General features: G+C 44.0%; 1 protein-coding gene across 2 annotated transcripts in view; it reads left to right on the top strand.

Annotated features, from left to right (window-relative positions):
• GEMIN5 (gem nuclear organelle associated protein 5) overlaps positions 1-12113 on the top strand; it is a 103460-nt gene extending 91347 nt beyond the window's left edge. For both annotated transcript variants that reach the window (XM_089682830.1, XM_089682828.1), the window contains exons 28-29: positions 203-293; positions 9220-12113. In XM_089682830.1, the coding sequence (XP_089538956.1) occupies positions 203-293; positions 9220-9396 (268 nt within the window). In that variant the 3' untranslated portion in view covers positions 9397-12113. The remainder of the gene's footprint in view (positions 1-202; positions 294-9219) is intronic.
• The last annotated feature ends 2029 nt before the right edge of the window (positions 12114-14142 follow it).

Below are 14142 nucleotides of genomic sequence, written 5' to 3'. Positions count from 1 at the left end.
TGAATGAACATTTTCCAGGAGTGGTGATTCCATACTTTTTGCCAGGTGTTGTGTGTATGTATGTATGCATATATATATATATATATATATATATATATATATCTCCTTTTGATCCTTTTTATTACCTTAGGGGTTGGTTGTACTGAGTTGAGTGAGTGATAGTCATTGCTTTGCTTTCACTGATCACTGTCTGTTCCTCCAGCTCCGCCCCAAGTCCTGTCTCCCTGGCTGAACTGATGAAGAAACTTTCCTCTGCAAACCATAAGTTAGCTGAATATCCAGAATATTTAAAGGTGAGATCTGTGCTGCAACACAAAAGTTAATGGTAGCACAAAAAAAGGATATGCATGTTTACAGTCTAAACTAGTGAACAAACAATTTAACCTTTTTGTTGCCAGATTAGATTTGCGTTTTTTGCACACATAGTTACATAGTTGGTAAGGTTGAATAAAGACACCTGTCCATCCAGTTCAACCTGTGTGTCATTTCCCATATCCCTGTATACTGTGTTCGCTAAAATACTCGTCCAAGGGTTTCTTAAAACTATCTATACTTCCTGCTGACACCACCAGTTGTGGAAGTGAGTTCCTCATACTTACCACCCTGACAGTGAAAACCCTACGCAGTTTAAGGTTAAACCACTTCTCCAAATTCATTGAGTTGCCCCATGTCTTCTTACACTCCCTGAGACTGAATAGTTTATGCCCTATGCTAGAATCACTATTGAGGTATATCACTATAGTATCTCCTCTCAAGCGACTCTTCTCCAGGGAGAATAAGTTTAATGTTTGTAGTCGTTCCTCGTAACTGAGGTCCTCCATTCCCCTATTAACTTTGTTGTCCTTGTCTGGACACTCTCCAGTTCTCGTGCCTCCCTCCTGAGCATTGGTGACCAGAATTGGACAGCATACTCCAGATGTAGCCAAACTAGAGATTTATAAAGTGGCAGGATTATAGTTTTATCTCTTGAGTAAATTTCCTTTTTTATACATGCTAAAATTCTGCTAACTTTGCCTTCTACAGCTTGGCATTGCATGCGATTGCTGAGTCTGTCATCTACTAGGACCCCAGATCTTATTCCATCCTGGATTCCCCCTGAGTTTCTTCCCCTAGTTTGTAGCTTGCGTTCATGATTTTAGCCTCTAAGTGCATTACTTTTACATTTTTCAACATTAAAAGATATGTTCACCTTTCATTACATGTTACACCCATATTCATCACATAAACAAAATGTCCCCTATGTGATGCTTTTTTTCATGACAGGTTCTCTTTATTGAATCTTTTAGACCCTGGATGTCTCCCCTGTGCTCTACTAAATCTAATGCAGTGGAGATCGCACTGCATTAGATTATTTTCCGGCCATAGTGCCCAATGGACACTGATATGGGGACCCAAAAGCGTCGATTTACACATCACTTCCAGGTCAGCAACAAGAAGGGGAGGAGAACGGACATTGTGTCCGCTCCGCTCCCTCACCTCTACCCGGCAGCACCAGGGCCCGCAGATGGGCAAGCGGAGCCTGGAATACATAGCCGCCAGGAGTGTGTGTAAAAATCCCTGCGGTCAGGTCCGTATGACGTAGGGTTAATATGACTCTGTTACAAAATTATAGTGAATCTAAACCCAAGAGCAAAAATGTAATACTGTATATTACTGCTTACCAGTCTTTAGATGTAGTTACTTCATAATTTTAATATCTTAATCATACAGTACAGGACACAGGCTGAATATTTATGGACCCTGGGTTGTAGGCTCATACCTTTAGGTGATTGGACATAGCCAAAGTATTTGTGGACACACCCCCTGGGTGCCATCTGTATAACTTCACTACTTGGCACTAAAATTACTCAGAGCTTAGTCTCAGGTGGTTGACCAGGTGTTACATCATGCCACTTACCTCCACTTCTGCCTAGTGTCCTAATACTCAGGCCTTTCTTTCCATCCATTTGTGATGGAGACTTTGCTACAGAATGGTCTGAACCCAGATTCATGCGGTTTCCATCCGACAAGCTTACCCTATTCCGCACCATACTTCATGAGTACCCAACAGGTGATCACTTTCACCTGTAGCAATGGCAGAAACCAAGCGAAGGGAAGCCATAAGCCAAAAGACAGGTGAACATTCATTCTGCCAAAAGTCCATGTAGCATTTAACCTCAGAGTGTCAATGCTGACTTTTTTACGCTCGTTTGTGCATCCAAGTCTAGTTGCAGATTTTTCTGCAACCATATCACAATTTTTCGGTCAACTAAGTGCTTTGATACAATCATCTCTGTCCAGGGCTCTAAAACACAAGGCCCCATCACCATCTGCACCATCTCTACCTGAACTGGCACCTCGGGATTGTGGGAGCAGAGGTCAGCACACACACTGTGCGGGATGGATGGCAGGACACATGGGCACCTTGGCAGCTTCTGGCGGTGGTGGTGAGTCCTCCAAGGGGTTCTTGCTCTCCTCTCTCCCTACTGGGGTGGACTTCTGGACTGGGCAGTTCTAGCTGGGGGGACTGGTCCCATGGAAGCCCAGGAGCATGCTGCACCTCCAAGGCCCCCTCTGGAGGTCCTGGGTCCCTCAGTCCCCTAGACGCATTGTCAGACGTTCTAGAGATGCTCGTGTCATAAGTGGAGGCGGCAGATGGCCGCAAGGTGAGCAAGAAGCTCCCCCTGCCATCGCCCTCATCCTCGGAGGATTCCAAGACCAAACCAGATCCTGCCGCTGTGGGTTCTGCATTTACCGAGAACACATCCTCTGACGGCCCTGCACGTGCAGCTGATGTGGTGTCTGTTCCTTTTGGGCCAAGGCTCTACGACAAGGCTTAACTTCTAGTCAGTTGCCCCAAGCATATGTGGAGCTGGCAGACCAGTACATTTGTGACACCATCCTTGATGCAGCTCTACTTCTTTCCCAACTGTCTGTCTCGGCCCTTGAGCTCCAGCTGGTCTTTTGGCTGAAGTGTTGGTTGGCGGACTAGTCCTCCAAGAAGGCTCTGGCAGACCTGCCCTTTCTGGGTGACCATCTTTTTGGCACTACCCTGGATGACATCATCAAGAACCTTACTGGGGGCAAGAGTACCTTTCTTCCTCAGGCCAAGAAGGGGAAGGAACCTCGTCAGGAGTCGGGGCCAGCAGTTACGGCACATAAACACATTTTTCGTCCCTCCAGCTCTGCAGCCAAGGGCTCCAGGCTCTTTAAAACCCCCGCATGTGACAGCAAGCATCCTTGGACCCCATAAGCCCTCTAAGCCCACGGATAAGTCTACCTCAGTATGAAGGTTTGCCCCCACCTGCTTCCAGGGTGGGGTGGTGTCTTTGCAGGTTTCTGAGCCTGTGGACCTCCCTCATTCATGACAAGTTGGTTCACAAGAACATTCTATCAGGATACAAGATAGAGTTTCATTCCCTTCCGCCAGTCAGATTTTTTTTCCCTCCAATCTGCAGCTTTCACTAGGTCGCCTGCAAGCCCTGTACGGGGCTGTGCTGGAACTACTGCTCTGTGGAGTGGTCATCCCAGTACCCAATTCAGAGCGTTTTCATGACTTTTACTCCAACCTGTTCACTGTTCCTAAGGTGGACAGGGTGCGCCCAGTCCTGGACCTCAAGGCGCTGAATGTCTTCATGGGGGTTCACAAGTTCAAGATTGAATTAATTTGCTCCATGGTTGCTTCCTCCGCCAGGGAGATTTCTTGGCCTCCTTGGACATCAATGACGCTTACCTGCACATCCCCATTTACGAGGGGCATCAGCACTTCCTACTTTTTGCCATCGGGGATGCACATTATCAATTTGTGGCCTTGCCCTTTGGTCTTGCCTCCGCACCCAGGGTGTTTACCAAGGTCCTAGCCCCGGCCCTGGCCTTATTGAGACAATGGGGGATCATAGTGATTGGCTACCTGGATGATTTGCTCTGCTTAGGGTCCCTGGACTCTGGGGGAAGCTCACCTACCCATCAATATCCTGGAGCTTCGGGCGATCAGGCTGTCACTGACACATTGGACAGACCGTCTATCGGGTCTGCCGACCAGGATTCAGTCAGACAACTCCACTGCGGTGGTGTATGTCAATCATCAGGGGGGCGCGAGAAGTGCCAGCAGCGGCGCTGGAGGCATCTCACATTCTGCAATGGGCAGAGAGGTTTGTTCCGGCTCTGTCCGCCGTACACATTCCAGATGCAGAAAATTGGCAACCGGTTTATCTCAGCCGTCAGTCGCTGGATCAGGGTGAGTGGTCCCTACATCCGCAAGTGTTCCATCAGTTCTACATTTGCTACAGGACTCCAAACATGGATCTTCTGGCTTCCCACCTCAATCGGAAGGTTCCACAGTTCATGGCACAATCGGTGGATCCCCTGACGGATGCAGTGGATGCACTGATGGTGCTGTGAGATCAGTACTCTGTCATCTACGCCTTCCCACCCCTTCGACTGATAACTCGTCTACTACGTAGGATAGAGGCTGAAGGGATCCCAGTCATCCTTATTACTCTGGATTGGCCTCATCGTCCGTTGTACGCTGACGTGATGCGATTGGTGGCGGATACTCCCTGGAGGCTGCCTTTTCACCTTCTGTCTCATGGGCTGGTCTTCCACCCTGCTTTACCGTCGCTGGCTTTGACAGCTTGGCTATTGAAAGCCAGGTTCTGAAGGACGGGGTTGTCTGGCTCGGTGATTCTGACTATGTTGAAGACCTATAAGTCTACTTCCTGGAAGATATATCATTGCACCTGGAGCGCCTATATTGGTTGGTGTGAAGCCTTGGGGTTCCATCCTCATTCCTTCGTTGTGGCTCGGGTCTTGGGCTTCCTCAAACTGTGTGTGGATCAGAGGCTTGCGTTGAGTACGATCAAGGGTCAAGTCTCTGGTGGTTTTCTTTCAGTGGCCCATAGCTACGCATTCTTTGGTCCGTTCTTTCATTCAGGGGGTTCGTTACATAGTTCCGCCTGTGCGCTCCCCTTTGTTACTTTGGAATGTGAATTTGGTGCTGTCCGCTCTTCAGAGGCCTCCATTTGAGGCCATTCGGGACATCCCCTTGCTTATACTTTCGCAAAATGTTGCCTTCGTTGTTGCTATCACTTCTGCCTGGAGGGTGTCGGAGTTGGCGGCTTTATCCTATAAGCTGCCTTATATGGTTTTGCACAAGGACAAGATAATGTTTCGGTCTTCCCGGTTACGGCACACTCCACTGGTTAGCGCCTCATGGGCGTTCCTACATCCAGGCATCTGTTTCTCAAGTTTGTGAGGTGTTACCGTAAAATCCCATTCTGTGAGTTCATTGACGGACACAGCACCCACCCCTCTCCTTTGACACTGCTTGTGACAGACTGGGGACCTATAGCAGAGAGGAGGGTTTTATACCCAGAGGGGACTGCCTATAGGAGTTGCAATTTTTTTTTTTTGCCAAGTGTCCTACTTCTGTAGGTGGGGCTATAAAACCTGCTTTGCTGTGTCTGTCAATGAACTCAGAGAGAGAGATTTTATGGTGAGTACAAAAAAATCCCGTTTTCTCTCATTTCAGTTCTCAGAGAAAAATCATCTCCTCTGGCACCCTGTTTATGAAGCCAAGAACATTTGTTCTCAGAAGAAGAGAGAAGTTTTTTCCCGGAGAATGGCTGCAATCTTTGTAGAAGAGGAGGGCTGCCTGTGATCTTGTGAGATATTGTGAGATTACAATGCAGCTGAGTTTAAAAAGTGAAACCAAAGTTAAAAAGACATAGTACCTCCATCTTTGTGCTTGGCTCCAAAGTACTCAAAGGAAATTGCTCTTCATTGCCTGGACATAGTCCAAGCCATGAGAGTCTACCTCAAAGCAACAGCTTCTATCAGGAAGATAGGACAAGTAGGGAGTCTATCTTCAGGACCTCGCAAGAGACATCTTGCTTCCAAGTCCACCATCACTCGATGGATAAGACAACTCACTAGAGCTTATACTCCAAAGGAAAAAAATAAACTCTTCCTGGACGTTTATTTGCACACTCCACCAGGTCAGTGTGTGTTTCCTGGGAATTTCGGCACCAAGCCTCTGTAACCCAGCTTTGTAAGGCCACCAGTTCCTCCTCTGGACATCCACCTGGTAAACCTTTGAAAAGCTATGAACAATCTTCTGCGGAGGCAGCATTTGGTCATACGGTTCTTGTAGCGGCACTTGTTGGACGTGTTGGCACAGTTCTGTTTTTTCTAGTTGTTGCCCACCCTTCTCATTCAAAGTTTGGGGACATCCTAGGGCCTGGGAATACTCAGCCTGTGTTCTGTACTCTATGCATAACAAAAGAGGAATTTTGACTTACCTGTAAATTGCATGCTGTATGTTGGAGTAAAGTACAGGACAGAGCCTCCCATTTACTCTGCATTGTTTGCTACGAAACAAGACTGACGGAGTAAGGTAGGCTTATAGGGTAGGCACCCAAGGGGCATGTCCTCAAAAGATTTGCCGGTGTCCAATTATCTGAAAGCACGTCCCTCACTCACCATACTGTATCTACAGCATAAAGGAGTAGCGTTGTCACCCGAAGACAAGACTATATAAAACCTCCTTCTCTACGCTTCATAATATGGGTGTGGGGAGGAGTTGTAGTTCACAGAGATACAGTAGGTATTGGAAAGAATCACTCCCCCTAAAATAATAACATTGTGTTGCTTTGCAGCCTGAAATGAAGACCGACACGGTTTTTGTTTTATCCTGCTGTATTTGCAACTTATAATATCCAAGTGACAGATATAACACCAACATGTCAGAAAAAAAAATTCAAAAACAGAATCACTGAGTTGGAAAAATGATCACCCCCTTGTGTCATTATTTTGTTGAACCACCTTTTGCTTTAATTGCAGCCATTAGTCTGTTGGGATATGTCTTTACTAACTTTGCAATATTTGCCCACTCTTCATGGCAGAAATGCTCAAGTTTAGTTAAATTTGATGGTGACCATTGGTGGACTGCAGTCTTTAAGTCATTCGACAGATTTCCAATAGGGTTTAAGTCTGGGCTCTGACTAGGCCATGCGAGGACATTCACCTTTTTCTCCTTCAACCACTGTGTGGTCATTTTTGCTGTGTGCTTTGGGTCATTGTCATGTTGGAAGGTAAACCTCGCTGCACAGAAACCCCCCCATAACAGGATATTACCACCTCCATGCTTTACTGTAGGAATGGTGTAATTTGGATGGTGAGCTGTATTGGATTTCCGCCAGACATATCATTTATTGTTGAGGCCAAATAATTTAATTTTATTCTCATCTGACCAGAACACCTTATTCCATGTGGCCTCAGAATCTTCAAGGTACGTTTTGGCAAAGCTTAGTCGTGGCCTTTCTTGAGGAGTGACTTCTTTCTTGCAGCCCTCCCATACAAGCCACAATTGTGGAGAATTTGTGATATTGTTGTCACATGTACACAGTGACCACTCTCATAAATTCCTGTAACTGCTTCAGAGTTGCTGGAGGCCTCTTGGTAGCCTCTCTGACCAGTTTTCTCCTGGCTCTTTCATTCAGTTTGGAGCGAAGTCCTGATCCAGGAAGGGTCTGTGTTGTACCAGATACCTTCAACTACTTAATAATAGACTTCACTGTGCTTTTAGGCATTGCTAAAGCCTTTGAATTTTTTTTGTATCCATCTCCTGACTTGTGTCTGTCCAAAACTTTATCCCGGACATCTTTTGACAGTGTCCTGATTGTTTGCTTCAGTTGCACTATCAGGGACTGAAATGCTCCAGGAAAGTTCTTTTCATGCTGAGATAATCAAAATGACCACAGCTGATCACAGTTGAAAGTCAAATGGCTTTGTGTGCCATTGAGAAAGTGATTAGCCACACCTGATTGCGTTTACAAGTAATTTTTAGGAGGGGGTGACCCTTTTTCCAACTCGGTGATTTTGTTTTTTATTTTGTTTTATTTTTTTTAATATTTAGTGACATGTTAGTATTATATCTTTCACTTGGATGTTTTAAGTTTCACTGAGTAAATAAAGCTGGATAAAACAAAAACTGTTTCCTCATTTCAAACTGCAAACCAACAAAGCAGTTAATTTAAAGGGATTGATTCTTTTCTATAACCACTGTAAGCTGGGAACAGTGCAGATAAATCTGCAGGTACAGAAAGCACAGGAAGTTTTCAGAGATAAGGAGAGGAGGTGTTCTGTAGACCTAACACATTTCCTTACTGGAGTGACGAGACTGCTCTTGTATAGTTACAGTACAGTGAGTGAGTGTAATCACCTTAGAACAGGAAATGAGGTGGAAAAAAAAGCCTAAATAGAAAACTTATTCAGCTACCACATTTAAAGCAGAACTTGACTCTCTCAATCAGCATTGACTATTTTAATTCATTATGCTGCCAGCTTTAGTAAATAGAATGGAAAGTAAACTTTTTTTTTTTTTTTTTACATTTCTTCAGTTAGTTCCTGGTTTACAGGCCTAGGCAAATTACATCATACACCCCAAGAGTCTTCATGAGAGAAGGGGTTTTCTCAGCTTCCTGTCTGCATTCCTAAGGTAAGGGCAGATGGATTCCAGGAAGTAAATGCTACAAGAATCATCTGCCCTTACTCAAGATGGCCATGGCTAGAAATGCTAGGAGGTCTTTTTCAAAGTGATTTCTCCACCATCCATCCATGGAAATATGGATGGATTGGTGAGTTTGCTTTGATTAAAAAATGAATTAAATTGCGTTTTTTTTTTTTTTTTTTAGTTTGTGGTGCTCAGATGCAGTGTAGTTCCTCTTTAAAGTGGTTCTAAAGCCTAAATATTTTACCTTAATGCATTCCCTGTATTAGGGCAAAAAATGTTACAGTACCTTTATCGCCCCCTCACCCCCCAGCCCCTTATACTTACCAGATCCAGCACTGTATCTGTCTGCTCTGCAGCAGCTCTCACAGGCGCCACTGGTTCGCTATCCTGTGATTGGGGGGGGGGGGGGGGCGGGGCTGTGCGCTATGTGTCTGCGGATGCAGGCTTCCTGTGGTGGCAGATTGAGAAGAGGAGGAGGCAGGAATGTCAGTGAGGGACCCCACAAGTGGAGGATTAAGGCTGCTTTGTGCAATTCTATTGCACAGAGCTGGTAAGTATAACATGTTTGTTATTTACAAAAAAATAGATTTTACAATGAATTTCGGGATTGGTAAACTGCATTTTATTACTTTTTTGTTTTATATAAACTATAAGCTTCATTAGAAAATGGTTTTATCTTCAGGCTCATTGTTGGTTGTGTGTTACAGTTGCCATCTTTTCCCTCACAGGTCTTGCCATTTCCAGATGTACTGGAGAGTTGTCTGGTGCTACTTAATTTTCCTTCTTCGAAACTGACCTCTGAGTTACAGGCTCAAGCAATAGAACTCCTACAGAGACACAGCTCAGGGTCACCTGATCACTACAAAGTGGCCAGCAAGTTCCTGTCGTCATCATCATCATCATAAAGACCAAGGCCTACAGCCTAGATCAGGGCTGTCCTCAGCTTCCAGCTCTGCAATAACCACCGCACTAGTGCCATTGGCCAACAGCTGCCTTCACTTCTACCAGAAGCTGCAAAATGCTATTATGAAACAATATTACACTCAATGGGCTTCTTATCAGCATATCTGAGCAGAAAGCTATCTATGTTGTCCTTTGAAACCAAACAGATTCTCCTTTCCTTTCTCCCTGTGCATTGAAAGTAAGGATCTAGTTGCTATGGGCAACACAGAAGCTCTGAGCCAATTCTTCCCTGGTAAAGCATTGATAAATAATGCCCAATGGGTGCATGGGATCCATGTTCTTGAAAGCTGGACTGTTTGCATTTGCTTATTCCTGTAGATATCTGGCTCCTGCAATCTGCCAGCTCTGCTGTTTGCACTGCAGTATAATGCCAAGGAAAATACTTTGATGCTTTTTTGCAGCCATGTTTGTTTTTGTACTTTGGTTTTGTATTGAGAGGACATAAACCCCACATGGTATGTGAATTTTTTTGGTATATTTAAATTACAGCTGTCTTGTGAGAAATACATGCTGGCATTGCTGACCTTATGAAAATGCTGGCTGGTATGCTGACTGGCTTTAGTACTTTGGCATAACAACCTGGGAAAAGTACGCAGATTCGAAGAGGGAAGATGGAAGTCCTCATCTGAGGGTAGGATTGGCAGTCAGTCTGAGGAGGAGAGGTCAACAATGTCAGCCTTTGTTTTTCTTGTATAGGTTTCCTTTAAGTGTACCCATCATGCATAGACATCCATTTATTTAACATCAGAATGCAGCCTGTCAAGAATTTACTCCCATTTTGTATAGTTTTAGTGGTACCTAATGAAGTGATTGATTGAGATGGACCTCCCATACTAGTGTCTGAAAAAACTATCTTTCATGACTGTAGCAACCAATCCTATTCCGGATGTAATTTGACTAGTACAAATACAGTAGTAGAGAGTGCAAAGAAGGATAGAATTGGGTTATTGCCAACACAGATGGCCCAGTATCATGAATTTGGTCACACCTGATGTTGGCTTTGTAAACCTAATGCAAGAGTGCAACTTAAGTTTATAGGACCAGTGACAAGGGTTGATTTTCATGATACTATCTTGTACAAAATGGCTAACATCATGGAGTATTCACCTTAAAAATACAAACATTAGGTACAGCCTGAGGGTAGAGAGATTTGGGTTGTGGAGTGCCTGAACATAGGACACCCATGTCTGCTAACCTGCAGCTTTGAATTGAACCTGTACTGTATTTTAAATGGTCCATTGTGGTGCACTGCGTGGTCAAAAATAGTGCAGAATTGTCTTATTTAGATGTGTTGTCAGCTCATTCAGAATGATTAGACTGACTTAAGTCAATGCACTACACAAGTATGAATGGGCCTAATTTAAAGTGCTGAAACAAAGGTGATTTCAGTGATCTGTGTATACAATGTGTCCAGCCAGGACAAGGCACAGCAGCTGGTAGATCACCGGGCCTGGGCACATGATGTATATATATTGTACATTAAGGTGAGCTGAATTAACACAGTGCATCAACACTACTGCAATAGTGTGCTGGGGTGCCAGAATTAAAGTATATCTTTATCCAAACTGAAAAAACATTTTGGTTTGAGTAGGGTAGGAACCCTTCTGTGTCTTATTGGGGAGATTTCCTTTCGCTTCCTGTCCTTTTGACTCGATGGGTAATGGGAGGAGATCTTTCTAATATTAGGGATATCCCTTGACAGTTGTCATGGGAAGATGTTTTCCCATCGGAAGATTTTCCCTTCTATTCCTGCTCTAGTTGTAACTCATAATTTTGGGTTTACACTTGTTTTCATTTGCAGTTACATTGGTGATCAGGGCAATAAGATGAAGCAAATCTCTGTAATGGGGACACATCAAAAACAATACCTGATCTCAAGAACAAAAAGGGAGCTGGATTAAGGGTCACTGAAATTGTTGCAAGGCACACTGACTTCAGTTCAGCAGCACTCCACAAAATGGACTCCCCCCCCCCCCCCCCCCAAAGTACAGGGAAAGAGCCCAGAGTTGGGAGACCACATACATACTGTACAATCCAATGACAGCGCCAAGTAAATGTCCAAGAGTCCAACGTTTTTAATGATAAAATTGATTCACAACATAAAAAAAATCACCATAAGAAAGCCAAAAATATGCAAGCTTTTTTCTGCTATGAATCCACTTTAACATTAAAAACGTTGGACTTTTGGATGTTTATTTGGCACTCTCATTGGATTGTATGTATGAGCAGTAAAAAGTGAAATTAGTTTCAAACCCTCACCACTTCAAATACAAATAATGAAAGTGTTTTGTTAGAAGCAAGTTTTTGCTTCCCATTATTGTAATGCAAAGGTGTGAATGGGCCCACGACTGATGGTGTAAATCTGTATTACATAGGGGTGGTCCGTTTCAACAAAAATGTTACCTCTGTCTAATTTGCTCTTCCTGGAGTTTTCCTTTATTTAAGTCATTACTTTACTATAACAAAAAATTGTAGGCTTTTAAGTTGTATATATTGTAATATAGAGCTGTGCTGGAATCTCATTATTTCATCCAGGACATGTGTAAAGTATATGTCTGCTGTAATGATTTTCTTTCATTTGCTAATGCTAAGACTACATCCATCTGGTCTTTTTTATTATCATAGATCATAAAAATTAGTGTGTTTGCACATTGTACAATGCTATTCCTCATTTGCTGCCCTCAGAGTTACCACTTCTTGGAGAAAAAAAAAAAGTAAAGGTAGAGAACTTACGGTTGAGCCCTCCTTGCGGTCTGTCCAGGTTAGCTGCCAGCCCCCATGTAGCAACACAGGACCCGATTGTTACCATACTGGCTAAGTCATTTCTGCAGTTGAAACTTGATATTGCAAACCTACTGTCCTTGCATAATGGTTCTCCTTCCAGGTTTGTGTAGTTATTAATTAATAAGTAAATATTTACAAGGTGCTGTATTCCAGAGCAATCAGACTTTAGTGTAGTGTTATATATCAAAGATGGATGGATGGATTGGTTGTTAGGGGTAACCACATATCTTGTACAGGACAGAACTAGAGTATTCAGGCACCATGAGTTATAGGCATGTACCTTCAAGTGATTAGACACTGGCAATGTTTTAGAGGACCCCTGTTTATCTGCCCTATAACCCCACTCTGTGAGTCCTCAGTTTTCAGGTACTGTCTTAAGATGATGGAATTTTTCTTCTTCACTGAGAAAATCATCCTTAGCTTAACTAGTTCAGCATTTTTATTTTTGGCGGTTGGTGCAATACATTGAATTAGGCACAGGGTGCTATACAGGTCCAGGGCTGTGGTCTGTCGCTATGGAACCCAGTCCTTGAAAATCCCTTTGGGGGTATGCCCACTGTTAAGCACTGTACTCTATTTACATTCTAGTGTCCTGGACTGATACAACAGGCTCACTCTCTTTCTCTGACCTTTAATGTAAAAGCAATGTTTGAAATGTTTAAACTGCAAGGTTAGTACAATCCAAACATGGCCTAAAAATTCAGCCTCTTAGAACTCAGTCTCAGGTGGATGACTGAGTGCTACATCACACCATTGGTTATACACTTTACTGGCACGTCTGACTAGAGCCCTTATAAGGAATTTTAGGCCCTTCCTCTTGCCCTATTGCCATGAGGATTCGTTAGAGGATGATCTACACTGCTTACTGTGTACTCTTTAAGGACACTTACTGTATACTTAAAGACATGCCTACCCTATACACTTCACCCTAATTTGTGAGTACCCCACAGTGGAATATCCACACTTGTAGCAATGGCAGACACCAGGTGGAAGATCCACCATGGAAGGGAGCCAATGCAAAATCTCAGGCAAACATTCACTCTGGTAAAAGCCCACACAACACTCAACCTCAGAGTGACAATGTATCTCTTGTACTGGAGCAAGAACCAGCTCTAATACTGGTCTTGGCATCTGATTCTAGATCTATTTTTTAGTACATAACAAGCAAAGCTATTTGACTAAAGTAGAATTCCCTGCATCTGTCATATTTCCTTGGACAAATTATGGCCTAAATACAGCCAGTCCAGGGCCCAAAAACCCCATGCTTTTTCTCCCACTCCCGTTTGTCAACCAGAGTCAGGTGCCAATATGCTGGTACCAGAGGACACAGACACAGAAGAGAATATTAAGGCGGCATTGGAGGAAGCTGTAGAACAGGGGGAGGCAACCTTTAAGAGGTGGAGATCTACTTGAAGAACATAAGAGAAGTCAAAGATCACTGGGCACAGATTTAAACCTCTAATTGCCGTACTACCGTGTCACAAACCACAATACATCAGCGTCAAAGCAGCCCTATACTATTATGTCCAGTGTATTGCTTCACACTGACCTGAAGATCTCTTCTTTCCTGCAGCTGGCACCACCCTGAAGACTGCTAGCAGTGATAAGAGCTTGAGTAGCATTGGTATCACTCCGCATGGGACAGGAGTCGGCACTACAGAGGAGGCATCAGTTTATACAGCCCTTGCCTTCTACTACAGCTCCAACTTTACAACTAGTCCCCCTGCATTGCAGTCCGAAGCTCTGGGATGGCGGGTCAGCAAGCCCAGATTGTGATTTACCAGGCATCTGGCCAAGATCTGCTGGTATATCACAATCTACTGGTTGCTGACCTCCGCTCCAGAAGATATTTCTCTCATTTTTTTTACTATATTAAAGAGGGAGCATTCCGCAACATGTTTGAT

Source organism: Staurois parvus, unplaced genomic scaffold (genome assembly GCF_062004578.1).
Source record: "Staurois parvus isolate SC_StPar_1 unplaced genomic scaffold, SC_StPar_1.0 ptg000298l, whole genome shotgun sequence".
Taxonomy (NCBI): Eukaryota; Metazoa; Chordata; class Amphibia; order Anura; family Ranidae; genus Staurois; species Staurois parvus.
The sequence above is the reverse complement of the archived record's forward strand: the minus strand, read 5'-3'. Positions and strand labels throughout refer to the sequence as shown.